Source organism: Cygnus atratus, chromosome 7, assembly GCF_013377495.2.
Source record: "Cygnus atratus isolate AKBS03 ecotype Queensland, Australia chromosome 7, CAtr_DNAZoo_HiC_assembly, whole genome shotgun sequence".
Lineage (NCBI taxonomy): Eukaryota > Metazoa > Chordata > Aves > Anseriformes > Anatidae > Cygnus > Cygnus atratus.
In genome coordinates, this window is record NC_066368.1 from 26,426,910 (window position 1) to 26,449,861 (window position 22,952).

Below are 22,952 nucleotides of genomic sequence, written 5' to 3' on the forward strand. Positions count from 1 at the left end.
ATACTTAAGATAATTAGAAACCTGGCCTCCCAACCTATATATATATATATATATATATTAACCTATATATATTAACCTTCCAATCACTGTTAAGTTTAAGTAAAGTAAGCATTCTCTTTTTTCCTTTAGTCAAGCAGTAAATAACGAACTGAGCAGTGCAGAAATCAGGACAGATTCCAGCAAAACCAGGTTATTTTTTTTCTGTGTTGCCCTCTATTGTGACAGTTGTCATTCGATAACCAAGCTGTCTTAGAGGATGCTCTTCTAGCAGTTTCCCATCTCTTGCAGTGATTTTTGTCTAGGCCATATATTCTTTAGGTAGTTTATGAAAATACAACAGGAGACAATTTCAGAAGCCTAAATGAACTAAAAATACATGGTATTTATCTTTCCCATCTTCCTAAAGGCTATAAAATCTTGTTTAACATGGGGTCTGACAATATTTGTCCTAGAAGTCATGTTGATGGTTACTCATTTCTTTGTTTTAGTCAGCATGCTTTGAAATTGATTATGAATTGATAGTGTTTATTGGCACTCAGCAGACACCTTTTTGAACTGAGACATTTCCACAGAGATTCTCAAGGGCAGCACTCCATCACGGTCTGTGAGTGACTTATGCACACTTAATTCAATAAAAACAAGTTAGAGCCATACCAGCCCACATTACACTCATTTACAAATACGGTATTTGCTACATACATGTCACCAAGCTCTCACTACCAAAAAAGTCTATGCTTTTGGACCTCCTCTCCTTTTTGAATCTCTGAGGCAAAAAAAAAAAGAGGAAAGAGAAACTTGTCTTCATAAACTCATCTGAATTTCTAGAATGCTAGAACAGTTAGTAATACCTATGTTGTGTTTGCAGTTCCTGGGACTTTCCTGACCCATTCATGGGTACCCATAAGGCAAGTATTGTTTTAAATCTTAATTCCCTCACTTGCAAAAGCTACACAATATTATTTAATTCAAAGACTTTACAGTCCTTTTCCTCATACCGATTAGTACTTCTTCACATTGGCCTTTTCTCATCTGGCTGTGCTTTTACTTGTATTGCATTTATTTTGTTAATGAGTGGAAATGCTTCAGCCATTACATCTGTAAATGCTGAGTGTGTCTTTAGTCAGTTATGCTAGCAGGTTTCCTAGCAAGAACAATATTTTTCTCCTAATTTTCCAAACCTGTAAACTGAGACTGGGCTACATGGCAAGTGAAAATAGAACTTTCCTTCCTCCCCTACCCAGAGCCTTAATAAAATGGCAAGGGGGATTCACCTGTACAATCTACTGTTATGTTCACCCTAACCTAATTTCTTGAGGAACTCTACTGAGTCCTCTTCAGGTATAAGTGATAAAGATGTGCAGCCAGTAGTAAAAGGTTTATTTGTTTATAGCCTTGATTTTTAAATGCATAGTCCTATAGTTTTGAATGAACACTCAGAACTTCAAAAATTTCATCTGAAACGGTGCACCCTGAAGTGGGAGGCAGACTAAGTCCATCATAGCATGAAGCAGCTGTGGTTACATCCTTCTTCTGTGGGGTTTAGGCTTTGTCTTTAGTTGGGATCTGTAAGTAGAAATACTTCCAGTCATTCCTTACCAGTAAAGAAAACAGTGATAAAAGATTCTGAAAATATTGCTAGAAGAGTAGTGTATTCTAGTTCTAAGATTAGCAGTCACATATGCTCTGAGAGTTTTACTTCCTTTTAGCCTGTCACATGAGAGCCACATTAGCTATGAGTATTACATTAGATGTATGTTAGGAGTTTGTTTTTTGAGACTGGCTAGTCAGTAGGACTCGTTAACTCTGATGAAGGGGAAGCAAAACATTTGCTGAGGTGAGTACAGTGAGTAGAGGTAAGCCACTAAACTTTGCTCAGAGACAGAAGATTGCGATGGCAAAGGCTTTTCAATTAGAGGTAAAAGTTGGAATTAAGGGAGTATCTTTGATAATTACTTTTCAGCAAAAAATTGCAGTGTAAAGGAAGAAAGTAAGCTGTCGCTGATACTGATACCTGCTAAGCACTGGAGTTGTTTATGACGGTGCGCAGGCACTGCACTGTGAGGGACTGACTGCAGATACACTGGTCATCGTGACTTGGAGCAAGAATGAGAGGCTTAGGTCTCTCCATCACAAAATCCCTCAGTGTCAGAGCGATTAAATCAAGTTCTAGGGTTTCTTTTTCTTAGATTTCAAGAGACGGTTCTATGAAGCTTTTCTCTCCTACAACTTGGCTGAGATACTCTCAGCTGACTTCATTGTTCAGAATCCAAATACACTCCCTCTAGTTAGACATACCTAGATGCTGCTCTTAAATTATTTATTGTCTTTTCCCAGTCCCCTTCTCACTTGGTAGAAAATTAATTTAAGTAATATAGTAACAAGCCATCACTACCTCGAGGGCGTATAATTGCTCATAAATATAGTCCTTTCTGTCTTATCTTTGTTTTCATAGCCTTGAACGTGTTATAAACTTACCTAGCTAATAAAGCTTTAGTGCTTGTAAATAGTGATGCATGAGGAAAACAGATGGGTTAGATCTTCCACTGAATGAATCAAAATGAGTCATTTGGAGTCCACTGTAGACTGTCAACCCAGTAAAATGATTGGGATGTGTGAGATCAAGCTTGGCTCTGAATGTTATAGAGACTGGAAGCAGTGGAAAAATAGTAAGATAAGGCTGATTAAAAAAAGTTACTGAACACCACAACAAATAAATTGGAATTTCTCTCACAGAAGAGGGAAAACGATGGAAAATACTTTCACTTTTCTCTGTGAAGGAGATTTTTTTTGGTGCTGTTGACCAGCAGACGGTACGTAGTGGGAATTACGTTTTTAATCCTTCTCTAAGCAGCTGCTATAGGTGAATGAGCTAAGGTAATCATCACAAGCATCTATGTTGAAGTCTATATCTATACTAATTTTTTTAACAACTGGATTAGCACCACAGTAGTCTCACAGATTAGGAGGGATGATTCAGTATCTGCTGGAGGATAATCCTGGAGTACATTTGTAGAAGGAAGGGGAGCTTGGTACAATGACATGGAGAGGGCACCATGTCAAGTATCTTAAAAGACAGAGATGGATAGCTCATTGAAACAGGTTCCCAAGAAAAGTGTATTTTCATACTTCAAAGTTGATAGGTAAAAGGCAAGGACATTTAAAACTGGTAGGAAGACATCTACTGACTGGGAAAAAAATAAAACAACAAACAATGTGCTTTAATAGATTTTTGGCATCTCTAACCTCTGGAGTCAGGTAGTTAATCTGAACTAAAAGGTAAGTTGTCACTGTTACTCCCACTCTCCTTTCCCTGCTTCTTCAGTTCTGGGTTATGTTCCCTTTTTGTGTAGTTTGACTGATAAGACTGGGTTGTAACTTCTCAGGATGGTTTCTGGACCACTTACATTATTTGTACAGCACCAAGAAGACTTGCCAAGAACAATTTAACGGTGGCCTCTGGAAGTAACCACAGGGGAAATAACGGTGAAAACCTAACCAGTGGACTGAAATGTTGGGAAAGTTCTGTATGCAATATAAGTATTCAGTTGTGCAACTAACCGTCAAAAGGTAAAATTTAGGAATGACAAATGGAAGCGCATGGTGAAATTTGAAGTACTTGACCTGTAAACATGGGATTTGCATCTGAAATTTCATCTCCCAAATGCAGTATTTTCCTATAAACTGAACAATTCACTAAATAGGTTTTCCATCGCAAGAAGATACCTTTCTGTAGTAAAGTAACATGCATCCTATCCAGTTCCAGTTTTTTCCTAGATGTGGGCTTCAACAGAAAAGAAGGAACACAGTTGATAACCCATCTGACCCCTGATATTTATTACCTGTGGCATCTTGAATGCACCTGACACATACTAATCAGTTACAGGTGTTGCATTTTAGCTAAATTCATGTCATAAGCATTAGAAGCAGATAAGCATATACGATAAAATCACTTAAAAAAACACAACAACACAATAAAATAAAGACAAAATAAATTTGCAAAATTCATTTGCAAAGCATGTTTTTGCTCACCCCTCCCCCTCCCTCTGGCCAAAGACTGTATTTACGAAGAGTTTAACTATGTTGTCATCACTTTTTACTGAATGTTTGTATAACTACATACAGTAATTTTTTTAGCATATTAATGTCTTTTGTTAATCAGTTTTTACTGAAATGGCTTGTTTTGTTTATATATGATGCCATACTGACTTCAAAGGAAAGGGTCTCCTCATCTGAGCAAAGAAGTTTAGTAATTTTCCATGTTGCCCACTTCCTTTGTCCATTGCAGATCTTGTAAATTGCCATGAAGCCTTCAGGAATTAAATGTTTACATAATAAAACTAAAAATCTTCCTATCAAAAAAGCTGAAGTGCAGAGCTGAATTTAGCAAGGGTGCTCGCTTTATATGCATCAAACACAGTAAGTGATTTTAGTTGAGCTGAAGTATTACTTCAGTGTTGAAGAAACTGCAGCACAAGGGAATATGAAGATAATGGTTGTCAATACTAGCTACCTTAAGCATTTAGTTTCTTTTCAAGGTTCCAGAAATACTTCATTTTAAGATTTTTGCCTGAAGAAAAAGGTGGGTTTTTGACAACCTGTTCACAAAAACTTTACAGTTTTCCTCAATTGTTCTGAAATTACTTGGAAGTGGTTTGCGAAAACAGCAAATCCAAATTGTGGAGGAGTATTTGTAGGTTTTCATTGCAGCCCTGTCCATATTTCCATTCACGCTTGAGTACACCAATTAAATAAAATAAAAACAACCTAGGTTTTCAGACCAAACATCCACAATGAGGCTCAGAATACATCACTGCAATGAACTTTCTTTTTGTATTGACTAGAAAAGAGATTACTAGAAAATCACTGGAAGTGAAATGAACATAAAAATCATAAAACTACAGGATAACTACAGCAAACAGCATAAGGCTTCTCTGCACTAAAACTTCACCACTTCCTTCTTAGGATTATCTGTACATGACATAATGGGACTGGGCTTGAAAATCCCTGTTCTTAGGATTTAGCTTGCGTTGTGCTTCTAGTATGAGACAAACTGTGACATTTTTCTGGTACTTCTGCATCCAGTTGATGCCAAGCAGTGCAAATTTGTGGGACATGAAAACAAAACAGTTGTATGGATTCATAACTTTTATTCAATTGAGTTCTTCTGTGCCTGATTTGCATGGCTATGATTTATTCTCAGTTTTTGAATAATGTAATAAAGGCTTTGTTTCATTTGAAGGGGTAGAGGACCATTGAAGAACACATCTGATGTAATTAATGCAGCAAAAATGATTTCAGAGTCAGGATCAAGGATGGATGTCTTAGCACGGCTGATTGCCAATCAGGTAGGTTATTTATTTAGCAGTGCATTAACCTTTGTCACAGATTAATACGTCCACAGAAGCTCCAACACCTGAGAAGGTCACTTACAGAAATAGTAATGACATTTTTAGATCTACCTGTCTAATTTTCCTTTTTATTCTCACTTTTTGGAATTGACGGATACATCACAGCAACAACAAAAACCTGTGACACCACCTGAAAAACCAGAAGTGGATCTATGTAAATTCATAAGCACGGTCATTCTCCTGGCTAGGATGGCAGCATGCTACCTTAATACATTAATAACACCAAGCAACTAATCACACACAATCCTCTTTCCTAAGTAAGGTAGATAGTACTAGGGTCAGACTGTGCCAGTAGAACCATGTGAAATTTTAGTCTGCAACTAGCAAGCCATTTACTTACCTAGTCTTTTGTGACTGGCTTTTAAGTCCAGAGTAGTACGGTATAGTCAGTCTTTCACACCCACTCTTCCCTTCACTTTTATTTTCATAGATACAACTTATTTTTATAACATCTATGAAGAAGGATCAATTTTTTTTTCTGTTATATGACTCTGAAATCCAGATAACATGACAAAATAATTTCTATTATTGGTCTATACAGTTGTGAGCTGATTTGTGGAAAAAAATAGGTAAAATGTCCTCACTTCTGATCTTGACAGGTGCTCTTCCATACAGCACATCTTTTTCAAGTGCACTGCCTCCTTTACAGATTCCGTTTTTAACATTTAAAAACTAAAATTAAAAATCTGTAACCTTTACTGATTTATTACAGAAAATGATGTGGTATCAAAGCTAAAGACGAATGTAATACAGTCTTACTCCTTTTACAATATGGTGAATTCTTACTGGAATATTTCTTACCTAAATTACCTAAAATTTTCTTCTTGTATTATTACTGTGACTCCAGACTAGAAACATGAACAAGTTAGCGTGAAGAAAAAAACATTATAGCTCATAACCACTGTGTACCTTCCGAAGTGCCAGGAAATGTGAAATTATTCAAGTTGTTTTAACCCTTTACTGAATTCACTCAAATAACTTCTATTTATTCTAGGTCAGAGCTTGCACACAGTTGATAACCCATATGACCCCTGATATTTATTACCTGTGGCATCTTGTATGCACCTGACACATACTAGTCAGTTACAGGTGTTGCATTTTAGCTAAATTCATATCATAAGCATTAGAAGCAGATAAGCATATATGCTGACATCAATAAAAGAAAAAAAAACAATAAAATAAAGACACGAACCAAAAAAGCCCTTGTAAGGATATGAGTGAACCAGGCCATCTCCATTCAGTAAGTTCAATACCTCTGTGTTGCACACAACTACAATCACTACTGTATATGCATCCAAACTTAGTAAAAAAGAGAATATTGACCTTACTCCTCCTATTGCAAGATGTACAACATGATCCTCTCATTCCTCTGATGGCTAGAAACCTTTCAACTTCTATATACTCTTGTTCTCATGCCAAATCATCCTTTATCTCACCGAGATTTTTTCTTAACTGTGTGATTGTGCTTTTTAAATCTCCATGGTATTTGTAAATACTAACAATTCTTTACTCAACTATTATTTGACCTAGTTATTACTTTAGCTAGTAAAATAGTATATTATTTGACCTAGTTGTTATTTTACCTCTGCCATGCTCTCTTGGTGTCCTAAAAAGAAAAGAAACTTCACATTCCCTGTGTGCTAACTAATAGCTGTTCTCTGAATTTGATTCAAACTGAAGGACCCTTTCAAGAATTTGCTGTCTAGACTAGAACATAGATTTTGATGAAATTTAGTGACTGCCTTTCTCAATTACATTAAAATACAGTAAAATATTTTGCTAAAAATAGGTTAGTAACATTTAATTTGTGTGATTTTTTTGATGTCATGTAAAAATGGGTTTGTACTATTTACTTCAAAAGAGAAAAGTAACAGCTGCAGGTTGTACCATTTTTCAAGTATATGTTCTAAGATAAACGTGCTTGCATTCTTCACACATGTACTTTTTCTGACACTTCTTCACCACCTGTTATTGAACTTAGGCTACCCTAAATCATTTCAATTATTTGTCAGCAATTCTGATACTACCTCTATCACCTTACTGTTCACAGTCATCCCAGGATTTAACTGCTACTCTGATTATGTCTTTGCAGTTATCAGGACCGTAGTAACGTATGATGAGTATTTTCAGTATTCAAACTGACATGCAAGGAAGAAAAGCAAAACCTGCTTTATTTCTTCTACCTAGCTTCAGACCTGAGCAAGAATCTGAAATAAGCAATTGCTGCATAATGAAGAATCATCATCGTATCTCTTTGACCTTTTCTTGCTCATAAAACATTTTCAAACAAATGATTTTGGTTCACACTCCATGTAATTTCAGAGACTCAAATTCAGGAACTGTGGAATTACATAGTTCATATGGTTTTCCTGTTAGGGAAAAAAAATCAAACTCTATTTGCAGTATTTTATATAAATCATCAGGTGCAAGACCACCTCTCTGTTACACTGTTTTTCACTTAAGTTTTTTATAAATTCCTGTGTTGAAAAGAAAGGGACACAGTGCAATACAATTAGCAAATTTCAGTCCATATTCATATCACTTAAAGATGACTCAGAGTTAACAACTGTGAACATAATCCCAGTTAAGCATCAACATCAACCTAGGCACATCAATCACAAGTATATTGATGATAAAATTAAACAATGTTTCAACTCCACTGTCAATTTTGTGACCTGAAAGCCCGAAGAATGTAAGGCAGGACATCCTGTTTTTAATGAAATATGCGGTAGATTAAGGTTTTTACTAAACGATGCCTCCATAACCATTTGTTTTGCAGCAGGAGGTGCTGGTCTGATATGGAGCCCAGTAAGAAAGGCAGTCAGACTGTGAGGTATCATTTACAATGCCATTTACCACCACTGTTAGGAGATAACAGCAATCTTGTTCCTTCATACAGTGGGAACCCAAGGTGGTACAGCACCGGATGGGCCTCTGATCCACGCGCAGCATTCTGGGCAAACACTGTCCATACAAGAGATTTCCTCCATTTTCATTTCAGCTATTCATGGGATTTTCTTAAAGAAAAGCAACTCCACTCATTATTTCCAACGTCAAACACAAAGGATGGTCACATTTCGCTGCAGTCCTACAGGCAAGGATACGCACATGCCCTTACCACCAGTACGAGGAGGGAACTGCTGCAAGCTCCTCCACTGCAAACATCTGGCCAAGCATATGCTGCGGCCAAGGGATTTCTGCAGCACAACCCAGGCCTGAAGGCCTTGTGATACGTGCAGCACAGCACTTGCCTGGGCCTGCTTAGCTTCACTGATACATGGATCTCTAACTCCTCAATGTATAGTGGTCTTCTAGTCAGGATCAAAACTACAGCAATGCAAGAAAATGTTAATTACTTTAATTCTGGAAGCGTAGGGATCGATACAAAACAGAAAACAGTGTTTTCTTTCACTACCAAGCAAGTGTCGCTTGTACCTGATGTTTCTGAGCACTATGCAGAGGGTTCCTCATGGAACATCCTCTTCACAGAGTACATTTCTTTCTAATACCTCTTTACAGTTGGTCGGGATATGCTATAATGCTATAATTCTTAATTGTACTTTATCCTGCATAAGCTAATACAAAATGTTATCTTTAAGCCTACACATACCACATCCTTGTATTATGTTGGTTCCTGGTTTGATTTTATCTAGTAAAGTTTCATGGGTAAAGTACATAAAAATGGGCACGCTGAGTCAGACCATAGGTTGATTTAGGTCCATACCCTGTTGCTGACAGTAGTGACTAGATACAGAACTCAGTGAGATGATGGTACATGTTTCATGATACTTCCACAATACGGTCTTCCAACTTCCTGTAACCATTATTGAATTTACTTACCAAACACATTTTTGGTACATTTGATAGCTTTAATATTCCTTGTATTTATTTTTCATTATTTTTTCCAGTGACTTTTTTAACCCATGTACGATTCTCATGATTATCATTCTGCAACAGAGGTTTCTGCAATTAACACAGTGTGAAGAACCATTTCCTGTTTTGACTAGGCGAGTTACTATTATTGGCTTTCTGGTTTTGCATTGGAAGAGAAAATACTGATCTTCATGAAAATCTTTTCTGTACTTACCTGTTCTCTTCTGTGCAAGACAGGGGAACAATGCACCATACATACCTGCACAGGGCAGTAAAACTGCGGTTATACCACAGATTTATGAAATGTAATTATGCAACTGAACACACCTTTTTTACCCTAGTATTTGCTTTTTTGAGTGCTACTGAGCACTCAATCAATATTCTCCAGACCAGAGGTCCAGAACGCTGGACCAGAATTGTTTCAACCTGAAGGTATCATTCTTAAGTGGCAGTTTCCCTGTCTTTGATGCATATCATCTTCAGCATTCCCAAAATGTTACACATTTCTTCTATAAATGCATACAAGGCAGATAATAAATGTGACTGTCATGCCAATATTATTATATAAATAATCCTGCCAATATTATTATATAAAGTTAAAACGTTGTCTCTGAACTTCTGTAATTGACACTGTCACTACTTGAAGTGGAAGAATGAGATACTGATCAGCATCTGCCTCTCTCTTGAGTTTTTCCAGTGAGGAAAAGAGAAAAGTAAACCGGGGAAAAGAAAAAGAAAAAATAGAAAAGCAAGCAGCTCATTGCAGGAAATACACTTTTAGCATAGCTTTGATAGTTAAAAGAGCTCACAACTGCATTTGACTGGAAGGACAGATTTCTATGAATTAGTTTCAGAAGTAAAAAATGAGTATTCAGGTTTTCTGAACAGCCACAGAGGTATCAGTATTTGAATACTGAGACCACTTTGAAAAATGGTGCACATCAATAAAGAGAGGATGTCAAGACACTCTTCCATTTTTCTCCTAAACTGTGCCAAAGTACAAAAAACATTTTAGTAATGGATCTAGCAGAACACAAGGTAAAGATAGACATTTAATGCATATTAATTACTTAAAAACTGTTCAGGTTAATTTGTATGCTTATCTAAGCATTCCAATACTAAGCGCAGAGTCTTGAAGAACAGAGGATCATGAGAACCCCCATTTTATGCAGGTATCAAATTTCTTCAACAAAGCCAGTAATTTAAGTAAAGTACTTCATGAAGTAGATTTTTTTCTGGCTTTTAACATTTCTTAGATTTAAACCATTACTCCATCAGTCACTGTTCCATAAACACAAAGGTCTAACTTTATGAAACAACAGATGAACGTTGCCTCTGCATTGGGCTGGGAACATACATACTTTCTTTTCTTAATATATAAAACTGAACTTAATTTCCTATCAAATGAAAATGGCCATGTTTCCAATACAAACTACAGCATACAAAGGCTAAAAATACATCTTTGAGGAACTTGTAGGAATCGATTTCTCGTTTCTCATGCTCACTTCACAGTTTTGGTAGCACACTGAGGGCTCACCATTCACCTCTAAGATATTTTTATTTTGCCAGAGCAATGAACAGCTTTAGAACAAACACACATGAGGTCTTAGGGTGACTAGCTTCGTAGTCACAGAGCAGTATTTCTCCTCCAAGTATTTTTGGTGTTCAAATAAGCGAATATAGAAATATGTTATTTTTTATAAAGTATTCAAGTAAGTGAGTTAGCTATAAGACATTCTTATTTTCATGTTCCCTCTGATACAGAAGATCTGCCATCAAGCTAAATACACTAGATGGAATGCAAAAATGTAGATAATTATTGGAAGATAAAGTATTATTTTGTATAAATGTTAACACTGCTCTTGCATTTGTGTTTACATTTACCCACGTAAATATTACTGTTACTGTAGGTATCTTCTTAAAAATAAGTCAAAGTCTCCTAGGAATTGAAAGAAAAGTAATTATTCCATGTATTAAGGAATTTGATCAGTGATGTTTCTGAGGTAAGCTCTGCGATGTTCAAGTGAATATGGGGAAGTTAGGGATTAATCTGAATGATTTGAGTAATTCCTCAGCAAAGCAATAATGTGATGTATGGGATGAAATTTTTGAATCAGCCACTGCGTATATGATTTATTGTTCGTTCCTTTATCTTTAGTGTCCAGACCAATCATGTAAACAGGACTTGTTGGCTTACCTGGAACAGATCAAGCTATACTCCCATCAGCTTAAAATCTGCAGTCAAGTTAAAGCAGAAATCCAGAATCTAGGTGGAGAGCTCATCATGTCTGCTGTAAGTAGAAAAATGGTATAAATTACTATTCATCAAAATAAAATCTATCATATTTGCATTGTCCTTTCCTGTGCTTATGTTCTAGTATATAGTCATGATTTTCTTCTTTTATTCGGTTTTTTTCTTTTTACACTCCCTTTACACAGAGAATCTAAGAAAGTAAAGCATAAGACTGGTGACTTAAAAGGCAGAGCAATCGTTTTTGGATTTCCTTTTTCCTTTTAGATTCTTAAAAGGTATTATTCTTCACTATTGTTCTGGAGTACTTGGTTTATAAGAACTGTAACGTCTTTATGATAGTGGATTTTAGTTTAGTTTAGTTTCACATATATGGAGTATGCACAGGTGTATATCAGCATACACAGAAAGAAATCTCCAGAGCTGTACTTCCCATTCAGAACAAAATGCTGAGGGGAATTCTTGACTATCTGCTGTGACATGCAGGAGATCGTACATCCCTACAGAACTAAAGAAAATTAAGAGCAAAGGTGACTTGATTGTTGAATTCATTTCTTGATTTGCCTTATTGTGAGCTAAGTATCATTAGACATGGAAAAGATGTTGCTTATGATTTTATGGAACTTCTGTGCACTTGTTCTCAGCAAAAACATAATTTTAAGTGTTCACATGGAAACAGTGAGGTTGCTATCCCTGGAGATATTTAAGAGATGTGCAGACCTAGCACTTAGGTACATGGTACAGTGGTGGACGTGGTAGCATTAGGTTCATGGTTAGACTTATGATTCTAAGAGTGTTTTCCGACCTAAAAATTCTATGATTCTATATATGCTATCACTATTATAACTATATATTCTTTGATTATTAGCGTTATTATCTGTGGCATATGGGATTATGGTATCCAGACATAAACAAATGACAAAAAAGAGGTAATGAAAGAGCTTCCCACACCACTCTTACCTTTTAATAATACTTTCCTCTTAATGAAAACTTCACATATTTGCAGTCCTGCAGTACATACATGTATCAGAAGAACACGTAGTATGTTCTTAAAAAAAGCAGAAAAGAACCCACCGTTACCAATATGAGATTTTGAAATACTGACGTTTTATAGCAATATTTTGTTGGATGTTGTCCTGCCAGTACTGCTGTGTGACCTTCAATGAAAAATCTGCTCTTCTATGTTGCTTCATGTCCATAGCTATTGTTCTGACAGAACTGATGCCTGTGTGCGCTAGAGGCACAGCTGCTGCTCCTTGTTCAGCCAGTTTGTTTCTCCTCACTATTACTTCTCCATGTCATTGGGAACTGTCAGTTCAGTTTGTTTCAACTAATAATGGTGGAGGGCTGCTTAGAGGGCCTTAACCCGTGCATACGATTACATAGCATTTGAATCTGACAATAATAAAACACTACGTTTTCTAAAAGTTGACTTCACTCACTAAGAGATAGAATATTAATTTAAAATTTTCTTTTACTGAGAGCTGTAAAAAAATGTTTGCCTATTTTTTTTTTTAATGTAATAACACTGTATCTTCCCCTGCATGTGCTCAGTGTATGCTTGTAAGTGTGACTACATAAAAATCCCCTGGCCTTTGGAAGCATAAAAAAGGAATACGGTTCTTACTTATTTAGGGTCAGCTCAGTTACTACTGCTTTCTAAAGTCCATCTACCTAGAAGAACTAGTTTAAAGAAGGAAGAAAGTACATAATAGCAACATACAACACAGGTAGCTTTTCCTAAAAATAACTACTTTACTGGTAAGTAAAATCAGGGCATAGATTATAGTTCATACACTCAGTATGTTTTCAAAACAAGCACCATAAAGTAAACCATTTGTCTCCATTTCTTTGCAAACTAATCCAAGTGAAGAAGGCAGCTAGGGAAGAATTTAAATTAAACCATACTATTCTCTTTTTCTGAAGGACCATTTTTTCAATGATCAGACATCTGTTTTTTTAAAACCCTCCTTTAAGCGAAAGCAGCAGAACTTCGAAGGGAGTTGGTTAGCATACAAGCAACACATACAAGTGTTATGTTCCGTTATGGCACATCAGGGAAATGGTCTTATGGTACTTACGTAAGTTATCTTTTAACTCTGACACAGGGCCTGGTCTAATTATAGGACTCTATTTCAGTTCTTCAAATCCTACATAGATTCAAGTAACAGTTAGTTGTTTTCCTGATTATATTCAATTTCTCCACCTGAAAAACAGGTAAAAAGCAGTAACCCCCAAATATCCTTGAGGTCTGTTAATGTAATTACTAGGTACACGGACACATAGATAACCTACAGAATAGCCACATTTTTACAATAATTAAGCTTATTGAGAAATAAACACCCCTAGATTGTCCACTCGTGCAATAAAGCAGATTTCCGTAGAGCAGTTCCACAAAGTCTCTGATACTCCAAGGGGACAGCGTGGCAAGGCAAAGGTGAGCCAAAGATAGGCTTATTGAGGAAGAAGGATCAGTGCTCAGTAGCAGGAAAGAAAATCACAACAGAAAGTCTCCCTTTGGCTTATTTTGTAGCCATTTATTTTGTACGGAGACTAAATCCATGGTGAGTGTCATCTGGCAGGTACATGAAGAAACATAGCAACTAATGAAGTGCTTCCAACTCTTGACCTTTACCTGTGCTTTCTTGAACCCCCATCTTCTTGTGTCACTTTTAAACTAAAATCTTATTTTTTTGTTATATGGAATTATCACTGCTCTGTGTGGAAAAAAAGAATGTTGAAATGTAAACATCCTCAGTTCAGAAAACAAGATAACTGCTGTTAAAATCCTGGCCCTGGGAAAGGAAAACTCCCATGTCTGGGAATCAGAATTCTGATTTTGAATGCTGTTCAGCCAGATGGGCCATTGACCGTGCTTGTGTACTGTGCCACTATTCTGGGAAAAGGCAGGGCACATCCTTTCATGTATGCAACAGCAATGCAAGTGCTGGAGACAATAGCTCATGCCAGCCTGAGTGCTACTAGTCTGATTTTTGTTGGTACTGGGTTCTTTTTTTGTTTGTTTTTGTTTTGTTTTAAACTACTACCTTCAGTTCTGTATCCTCTGTATTTCACCATAATGTGAAGTTACTGTGGTTAGAGAATCATTCTGTCTTCTCAGTGAAATAGCAGTAAAGAGGTACCACTTGCTGACAGGACAGATGACATTTTAACGAGGGAAGATATGGTAAGGGACACTTTTCCCAAATCCTTTCAGGAATTACTGTTTTGACTGACACAGTGAGACCTGCAAAACGTGGAAGCTGGAACACCGTGTCTTCGTGGGAAGCGCAGAAAGAGCAAAAGTGAGAGTCAGGCAAAAATAAAACAACCTTTGTTTGTGGCTGGTTTCCTTGTTTTGCTAGTGAATCTTTATATACCACTTGCTACAGATTGAAAACTTTGCAGCTGTGTGTCTCTAAATAAGATGAACTTAAATGCTCAATGAATATTTTATCACTCTTTCAATTATGCCAAGTTTCATTTCATTGGTTTTCCTAGATAGGACACCTGGAAGAACCTGCTGAATATTTGAGATAAAAGCATCCAAGTGAAGACAGTACTTGAGTACATTCAATTTACAGAAGAATAGATTTACACTAAACTCAGTAACATTACTGTTACTGAAGTATAAAAACAGCTGCTCTCTAGAAAGAATCAACAAAAAAAAATATAATGCATATCCTCATTCTTACCATCTGTAGCTTCAAGAACATATCCTAAAACCTTCTCCAAAATTGTGAATGTGGTTCAGAAATACCAGTATGCTTTTGCCTCACAATACTCACATTTTCTTTATTTAACCGAGACTAGTGTAAGACACATCCAGAAAACGCGGGGGAAACAGAAACTAAGACAATGCAAATAGTGTGAATATCCTAAAGGATAGCATTAAGTAAATTATATTAATTATCCTGTATTTCATTGCCTATTCAGAGATGCCAAGGGAATCATAAAATAAATGGAGATTTCTGCCCATCCTGACATAGCATTCCCACCTCCACCATATCCACATCCACCCCTGCTATGGCAAATGCAGCACAAACACTGATTTAAACATCCTTAGTGGTAGTTACGTGTTCTGCTTTTTACCTGGGAGGCATGCCAATCTATTTAAGATTTTATTTTAGGTATCTGCATCTCAGGGCATCTTCTGTAGATCTTAAATAATACAGCAGAGCTTCAGTTCCTATGGCATGGCAAGGGGGCAGCGGAATTCAGGCAGTTCAGTTTGGCAGAACTGGACAGTTGAGTTTATAATTCAGAGTCCTCAGGTTTTGGCATTTAAAATGCCTGAGTTGATAGGTTTCTGCTCCAGTGAGCATGTGTCAAGCTATGAGCAGCCTCATATGCTCATACATGAAGCTGACATGCCATGTCCTATTTGACATTACACCCTCTTCAAAATTAGATAACTGTAAAACATATTTATTTAATAATAGATATATCATTATGGTTTAAGAAATAGAAATAACTTTCTTCTTGATCGCAGCGGTGCACAGTGGCATGATGAAGGAGCTGTGGACTGTTAAGAGCCCATGGCTATTTTGTTGAAAGGACCCACAGAAGCCAGAGTAAAGTGGTAACTATTCACTGCCCACAGGAGAGAAAAGCCTGTAAAAGCTCTAACTGCCACCTTAAAGGATTCTACTTCATTTGACATACTTTACAGTATAAACCAAGGTCACAATAACTGGATGGTTTGGGGTACGATGTTGTTGCCCAGCCTGGATGCTGGTACACACTTCTTCTAGATGCCTTTTCCCTTCAATGGAAGCAGTTTTTTTTTTTTTTTTCTCTCCTGAGAAGCCATGACTGAACTTGCCAAATACCCCAGCCCAGCTTGCTACCCAGCCTAGTGTGGCTCCAACACCAGGCCACTTGAAAAAAGTGGAAAGATTACAGAAATTTACATCACTTAGAAACAAAAGCCCCGTAAGCCCATAAAGCTTCTGCCATAGAAACAAAACCGTCTTTTCTTTGCATCTGCTGGCACCCAGAAGCATCTTCATATTGGTTTTACTATACAGACGATGCTAGAAAAGTGTGTGCTTACAATGCCACCAATATCAGCCAGGGGTGTGTGTGTGTATATATATATATATATTTAAAGAAGATTTGTGGAAGCTGTCAAAATCATGGCTTTGTCAGTTTTTCTAGAAGGTGACAGCCTGAGGACAGACAAAACTGCGTGCATGTGTGTGCCCGCAATTAACCTCTGATTACCACAAAATAAACACAATTATGAATTTTTTTCTCACATGCTTCTTCTCATTCCCTATAATCAATTAACATACATTTTATCAAGACAGTAATCCGCAGTTTGAAATACAGACATCATCAGTTCATGTGCCAGTAAGTTGATACCTACAACACTAGTCATCCTGCCTAGAAAAAGGGATACTTGGGCAACTAAAGACATTCCAGGAATATAATGGCAAAGCCTCTGATCAGAGCACTTCACTGACTGAGCCTGAAAGTTCATAAAATGGTACAAAGGCATTATTTGAAATAAGCATTAGGCTTTGAACTGCGAACTTTCATTCAACTTGAATTTTGCTAAAACAGCATCACAAGAATTATGTTTAATTGCTTATCCTACCAGCATGGCCAGGCAGTCTGTTTCCCTAAAGTTTATAAACGATGGTCCCCCATATATGCTTGTCTTCTTAGTGGTACCCATACATACTTGTCTTAGTTTGAAATACTGCCATGCAAAGATTGGATGACTATTACAAACTGGAAATCCCGATTAAAAATCTCACATGATAGAGCAAGGAATGAACTTTAGAAGCCATACTTTGTATTTTACATTTTACCTTTTCCTATAGCAAATGTATTCAGTCCACTTAGTGTTTTACTTTTCTATGATTTTATTTTTTTTTGGTGGGGGGCATTTCTGGAGAGAGAAGCAGCAAAATTGGCATTAACTGATGGATCTTTCTGATCAGGTATGTTTCTTAAATGCAAATGCATCCCTTTCTTGACTTTAGCTGCATTTTGTATGTGTATGAACTGTTATAAAATTGACATGTACAGGTACAGTAAAACACATGATGATCTCATCAATTCATTCGACCTCACAGGAGGGAGATGACCTTTGCTGAAAAGTCAGTTTACAGATCTCCATATTACAAAAGACTTCGCACTTACACGTTCTGGATGATTCTCCCACCACACCTCATGGTCCTTTAGAGAACCAACTTCACTATTTTTACAGAAGAGGAAGAAGTGTTTCAATAGAGAGGCTGCACATAAATTGAAATGCTGTCTTCCAAAATCTCCGAACTGTATTGGGCTTCATTAGTGTTAGTGTATATGGAAGGGAAAATATTTCTAAACAATGTGCTTTGAGTGTGTAAATGTTGTCTTGTGTACCCGTAAGGTTTGTATACATGCATTTATGCACACAAACGCGTATGCACAAAGTAGGAAGTACACCAGCCCTCCTTTGAAGCTTCTGTATTGTCCTGAAACAGGTGCTGTTCTCATCCTAGCAAACTGATGCAGATTTCACAGTTGTTAATGCTCCTCTTCCTTGTTTTGGGGGAAACATCATTAAATGCTGGGCTGCTCAGGTGGACATTATTTACTTGAATAATATTTATTCATAATAAACATTTTTAGTAATATAAGCAATAGGATATTTTTTAAAGGGCTTTCTTAAAAGGTTCTTTAAGAATGGAGATTCCTTTCCAATTGAAATTGTCAGCCTTATAATCAAATACAAATCTGGTGTCCTTGAATAAAAAGCTATTCCTTCAGGTCAGTGAGATAATTTATACCACGTATGACCCTAGCAGTTCTTTGGGGGCACTATGACAACACAAAGGGTACCATAAGTTGAAGGGGGCACAACAGCCTTCATTCCAAACAATTAAATCCAAAAGAAATGTAATGGTATAAAAGGCACTGCACTTAAAATGAACTGTGGCATCATTCAGCTGTTATCTTAACCTGTCCAAAAAAAAAAACAAACAACAAACCCTTTCCTGAAAATACAGTCCTAAGCACTGGTGTAATTTTTCCCAGGTTAAGTACACTGCACAGACACCTTCTGGGTTGAGTACACTGGTAGACACCTTCCAAATGCCCAAGTGTGGCATACAATGGCCTAACAGTAGACACAGTTGTAGCGAGCATATACAGACCAGTTTTCTGCACTTGGATTTTAAGACCAGAAGACATAGAAGGACACTGCACACACCAGTTCTTCCCCTTCCGTGAGTCTTGGCACTCTTACATCTGGAAGGATTGCCCTGAGCCTCCTTAGTCTGTTTTCTGAGAACATGCAAAATGAGATGACTTTTCCTCACATCGAAATGTTTAATCAATACTGATGGCCAATTACATACATGAGTTCTTTTGCCAGTGTTGGCCTTCAGTAAAATACTTCCTCTTATTCTCAGTTTTGTCGAGACCCAGCCCCCAAGATAGGCTCTGCTGCATACAGCCTCTTTGACATCTCTTTCTGAAGCATGTCAGACCACCATCATGCCTAAACCTTGAGATTCACTGTGGGAAGGATTATCAGAGAATAAAATGCCTCTACTCAGCACACATCGTAGGATTACATTTACCTTTTGCAGTTTCATCGTGCAACACTGCTAAGTCGGCCTCTATCTATCTAGGCTGCCAGAGTCATTGGGGGCTGAGGAGGTAACTGAGAAAGTACAATGTCCCCAGCACACTCTGCTCCTGGCCCATGCACACCGTGTATCCTGCAAGGCTCAGATGTGAGAAGAGAGCAGTATACGAAGTTTTATTACACCACAGATCAGTATGGCAGTCAACGTAACAAAGCTGTATGTTTGTTCCAGTTAGCCAATTTCCAGTTAAAATCGAGTGTGCTATTTTCTATTTCAAGGAATATTGATGGGAAATACCTTTAACACTATGGCTGCATAGCACGCTGTTGAATGTTGGAGTATGTCATACAGGAGTTCGTTATGCATTATGTCTATGTTCTCATCCTTTAAAAAAGTTTGAGGCCACAGTTACTGTGATTTCTGTGTGCTCTCCTGCTCTTAATTACCTTTAAGCATCCTGGCCATCGAGACTAGGTTCAGCAGCTCTGACTAATCCAACTACTTGACAATATCCTCCGTTGCTTAGGAGCATGTGAGAGCACCTGGAATGTGATGGGACCAGCTGGAGAATTTGCCTAGCATTGATGCAAAGGAAATAATGAGTAACATTTTTACAGCTCTTATTTGAGTTAATTATCCATCAGTAGTAATTGCAGTGATACCCTGCAGACAAGCATCATGAATTCACACTAAAAAAAAAAAAAAAAAAAAGCAAGCAACAAACATCTACGTAAGCCTTTTTACTCCACCAGCACAGATTTCTGTATATCATTTCAAGTCTGAGCATCAGAACACGGATATAATGATCAAACACACAAGGGAAAACCAAGAAATTTTGTTTTAGTGCAGTAGTCTTTGGTTTTAACTGTTGTTTATTCCTGAGCATATTGTGATTAAAAGGAGGCTTTTCCTAGACTAATGTTTGTTTTTTTTATTACAGTTGGATAGTGTCACTTCACTAATTCAGGCTGCCAAGAATTTAATGAATGCTGTGGTGCAGACAGTGAAGATGTCCTATATTGCATCCACAAAGATTATCAAAATTCAGAGTCCTACTGGCCCACGACATCCTGTTGTGATGTGGAGAATGAAAGCTCCAGAGAAGAAGCCCTTAATTAAAAGAGAGAAGCCAGAAGAAATCTATGCAGCTGTCAGAAAAGGTTCTGCAAAGAAGAGAATCCATCCTGTTCAAGTCATGAGTGAATTTAGAGGCAGAGAAATAGTCTAATATTCTGCCACTTTGTGTCTCTATGTTGAAGTTCTTACAGTTTTTCACCTCTTCCCCCTACTTATTTAATAATTACGTATGTTAGTGTTTTGCTTTTCCCTAAATATCTAAGTTAACACTTGCTTAAATTACTTTGAAAACGATGTTGGATTAATTAACAGCACACAGTTGAAAAAATACTCATTGTCTTGCAGTGTCAAACTATCACAGCTTTATACTGCATGTTTTCAGCAGAGCACTTTGAGTGATACGTGATGGGACTGTGTTACAGTAGTTGAAAAGCAGGATGCAATGTGCCAAACTCTGCCCCAAGTCCTTCTGCATCTGCTAGGGCCAGGCATTCCTTCATTGGGGATGAATGAGGCCAATATTAAACAGCATTGTAGTTTATGACATACAATATTTTTGAACACTGTTTACTGGGAATGTCCTTTATCAAGATCGTTACACTGTGATCAAAACAGCTGGACTGCTTGATGCTAACTGAGAATCTTGGCCTTTACTTTTTATCCTGGTTGAAAGGTCCAAAGATCAACCCCCTCCAAGGCCCAGCTTTATGTAAAAATAGAGGAAATGTAAACTTGAAAATGTTTGAAGAAACAAGTGTCATAACAACATGGACATGACAATGTAACAAAAAAGCACTAACTGCAGCATAGCAATAATAGCTCTCTAAAACAGCCTTTGAAATGTTACCATTATTCAGTGTTCTGTTTCCTACTGTATTCTGTGACCTCTAATTCATCTGGCTGATTGATTATTGCATTAACAACAGAAACTTTTCTAATCACAGCACAAAAGAACAAGTATGAAATACATCATTATTCTGAGACTACTGTGGAAATAACACAGACACATCTTGAATCTGAAGAATGGTGAGATTTTTGCAAGGTAACTAGCCAACTTGATGACTTTGCTTATGGAAGTATAGTCACAAACGTAGGACTGTGCTGTCTAGCAACTTGCTAAATTACTGCATTATATTTCAACATACGTAATGAAGATAAGTGATACTACTCTGATTATCACCATTCTGTAAGATTCTTATGGAAAGAATTTTTTTCTAGATCTGTTTAAATACTAAATCTACTTGGGCTGATTTTTTAAACAAGCAAAAGTCTTCCCTGCCCTATCACTAGGTTTTCCCAGACCTCACCTAACTAAATGTCTTTCCTTAGCAAGCAGATTTTTTTTTTTTTTTTTTTTTTTTTTTTGGTATTTGCTCAGGTATAAGGGCTCCCTCAAATTGCAGAACTTCATGATGCACCATTGACTACCATTAGGAGGAGGTTCCAAAGTATGGGCTGCTGCTCTGTCATTTACTACCATGTTTGCACAATAGTGCCCCTAAACAGCACCACGTGGGCAGCAAAAATAACCTTGAACTGTTTTTTTTCCTCTTGTGGCTACTCTGTAAGAGCCTGTGCACAGGATCAGGACAGTGGAACAATATAAATTTCTAGGCTGTTGGTTAAGAAGCTCCATAAAACCTATAGTGATCATGCATTAAAGATTTTACAGATCAGTATTCCATTGTCCCCAGCTTTACTATCTGTCAAATGAAACAAAATGAAGGAGAAGTTTGGGGGAAAAACAAAAAAAAAAAACAAAAAAAACCCTTTTCCGATACAAATCCCCTCCAATATTTTCACAAGATCTTGGCAACATATGTAGGTACTTGCTAATCATTTTAGGACTACACAGTGGGAAGCAGCTAACAGTCAAGTAGAGCAGGTAGATGCAACATAGAGCTGGTCATATGATGTACTTTCAGTATGTCTGCTAGCACTCCAAGCAGAGCTGAGAAAGATTTTGTGTGGTGCATTGCTCAGGAGAGTATAGATTGTCACATCTTAAAGCTAAAATCTCCAAATAATAATTCAGGTTCTGGCCCACCCTCTCTGATTACATATTCCCCAACCAATATTCAAGTCCAAAAGGTAACAGACGGATTGAAATAATCTTGGGCTAGGGGGGCATTACTCTTGAAAAAGAAAAAAACACACCTCACATCTCTGGGATACACCTTTGGTATCAGTTCACCTTGACATTAGATGTCTGTAACTTATGTTTTGTTTTCATATTATTAATTAAAAGATTGTACACCACTTTCAGCATTGTGGGTTTTGTTTGGATACGTTTCTGTTTTAGTCTCCAGCAGTAGCAAAACCCTGTTCAAATGCCTGCCAGGCTTTCTTATTCCTGCAAGTTCCGGCTTCTCTAGCATACTAAGTGTGATCTTACTAGCCTGTTTTACATTAGAGTTCTTCTAGCACTCTCATCACTAAGACACAGTTTATTGCTTAATATAATGATCATGACTACAATACCAGTCACAGCTCTTTTAGCCTGGCCATTCTCAATAGCCAGTTTCATCTCAGCATCCAAAACTGTTCCTATTACATAGGAATTTATTAGGGGGGAAAAAAAAAAAAGTAAATGAACAAGGAAATCAAAAGCCACAGTTGCTTTCTGAGAATAGCTAAAAGAATGATGTGTTAACTGTATCTGGACTTCTGTTTCTTGGCTAAAATTCAAACCCAAGTGAAAACATGTAAAACAGGTAAACATGTGAAACATGTAAACAGGTAAAACATGTGAAA

General features: G+C 37.2%; 1 protein-coding gene across 1 annotated transcript in view; it reads left to right on the plus strand.

Moving 5' to 3' along the window:
* CTNNA3 (catenin alpha 3) overlaps positions 1 to 22,456 on the plus strand; it is a 467,780-nt gene extending 445,324 nt beyond the window's left edge. The window contains exons 16-18 of the mRNA XM_035543318.2: positions 5,240 to 5,345; positions 11,440 to 11,574; positions 20,062 to 22,456. Of these exons, the coding sequence (XP_035399211.1) occupies positions 5,240 to 5,345; positions 11,440 to 11,574; positions 20,062 to 20,349 (529 nt within the window). The 3' untranslated portion in view covers positions 20,350 to 22,456. The remainder of the gene's footprint in view (positions 1 to 5,239; positions 5,346 to 11,439; positions 11,575 to 20,061) is intronic.
* The last annotated feature ends 496 nt before the right edge of the window (positions 22,457 to 22,952 follow it).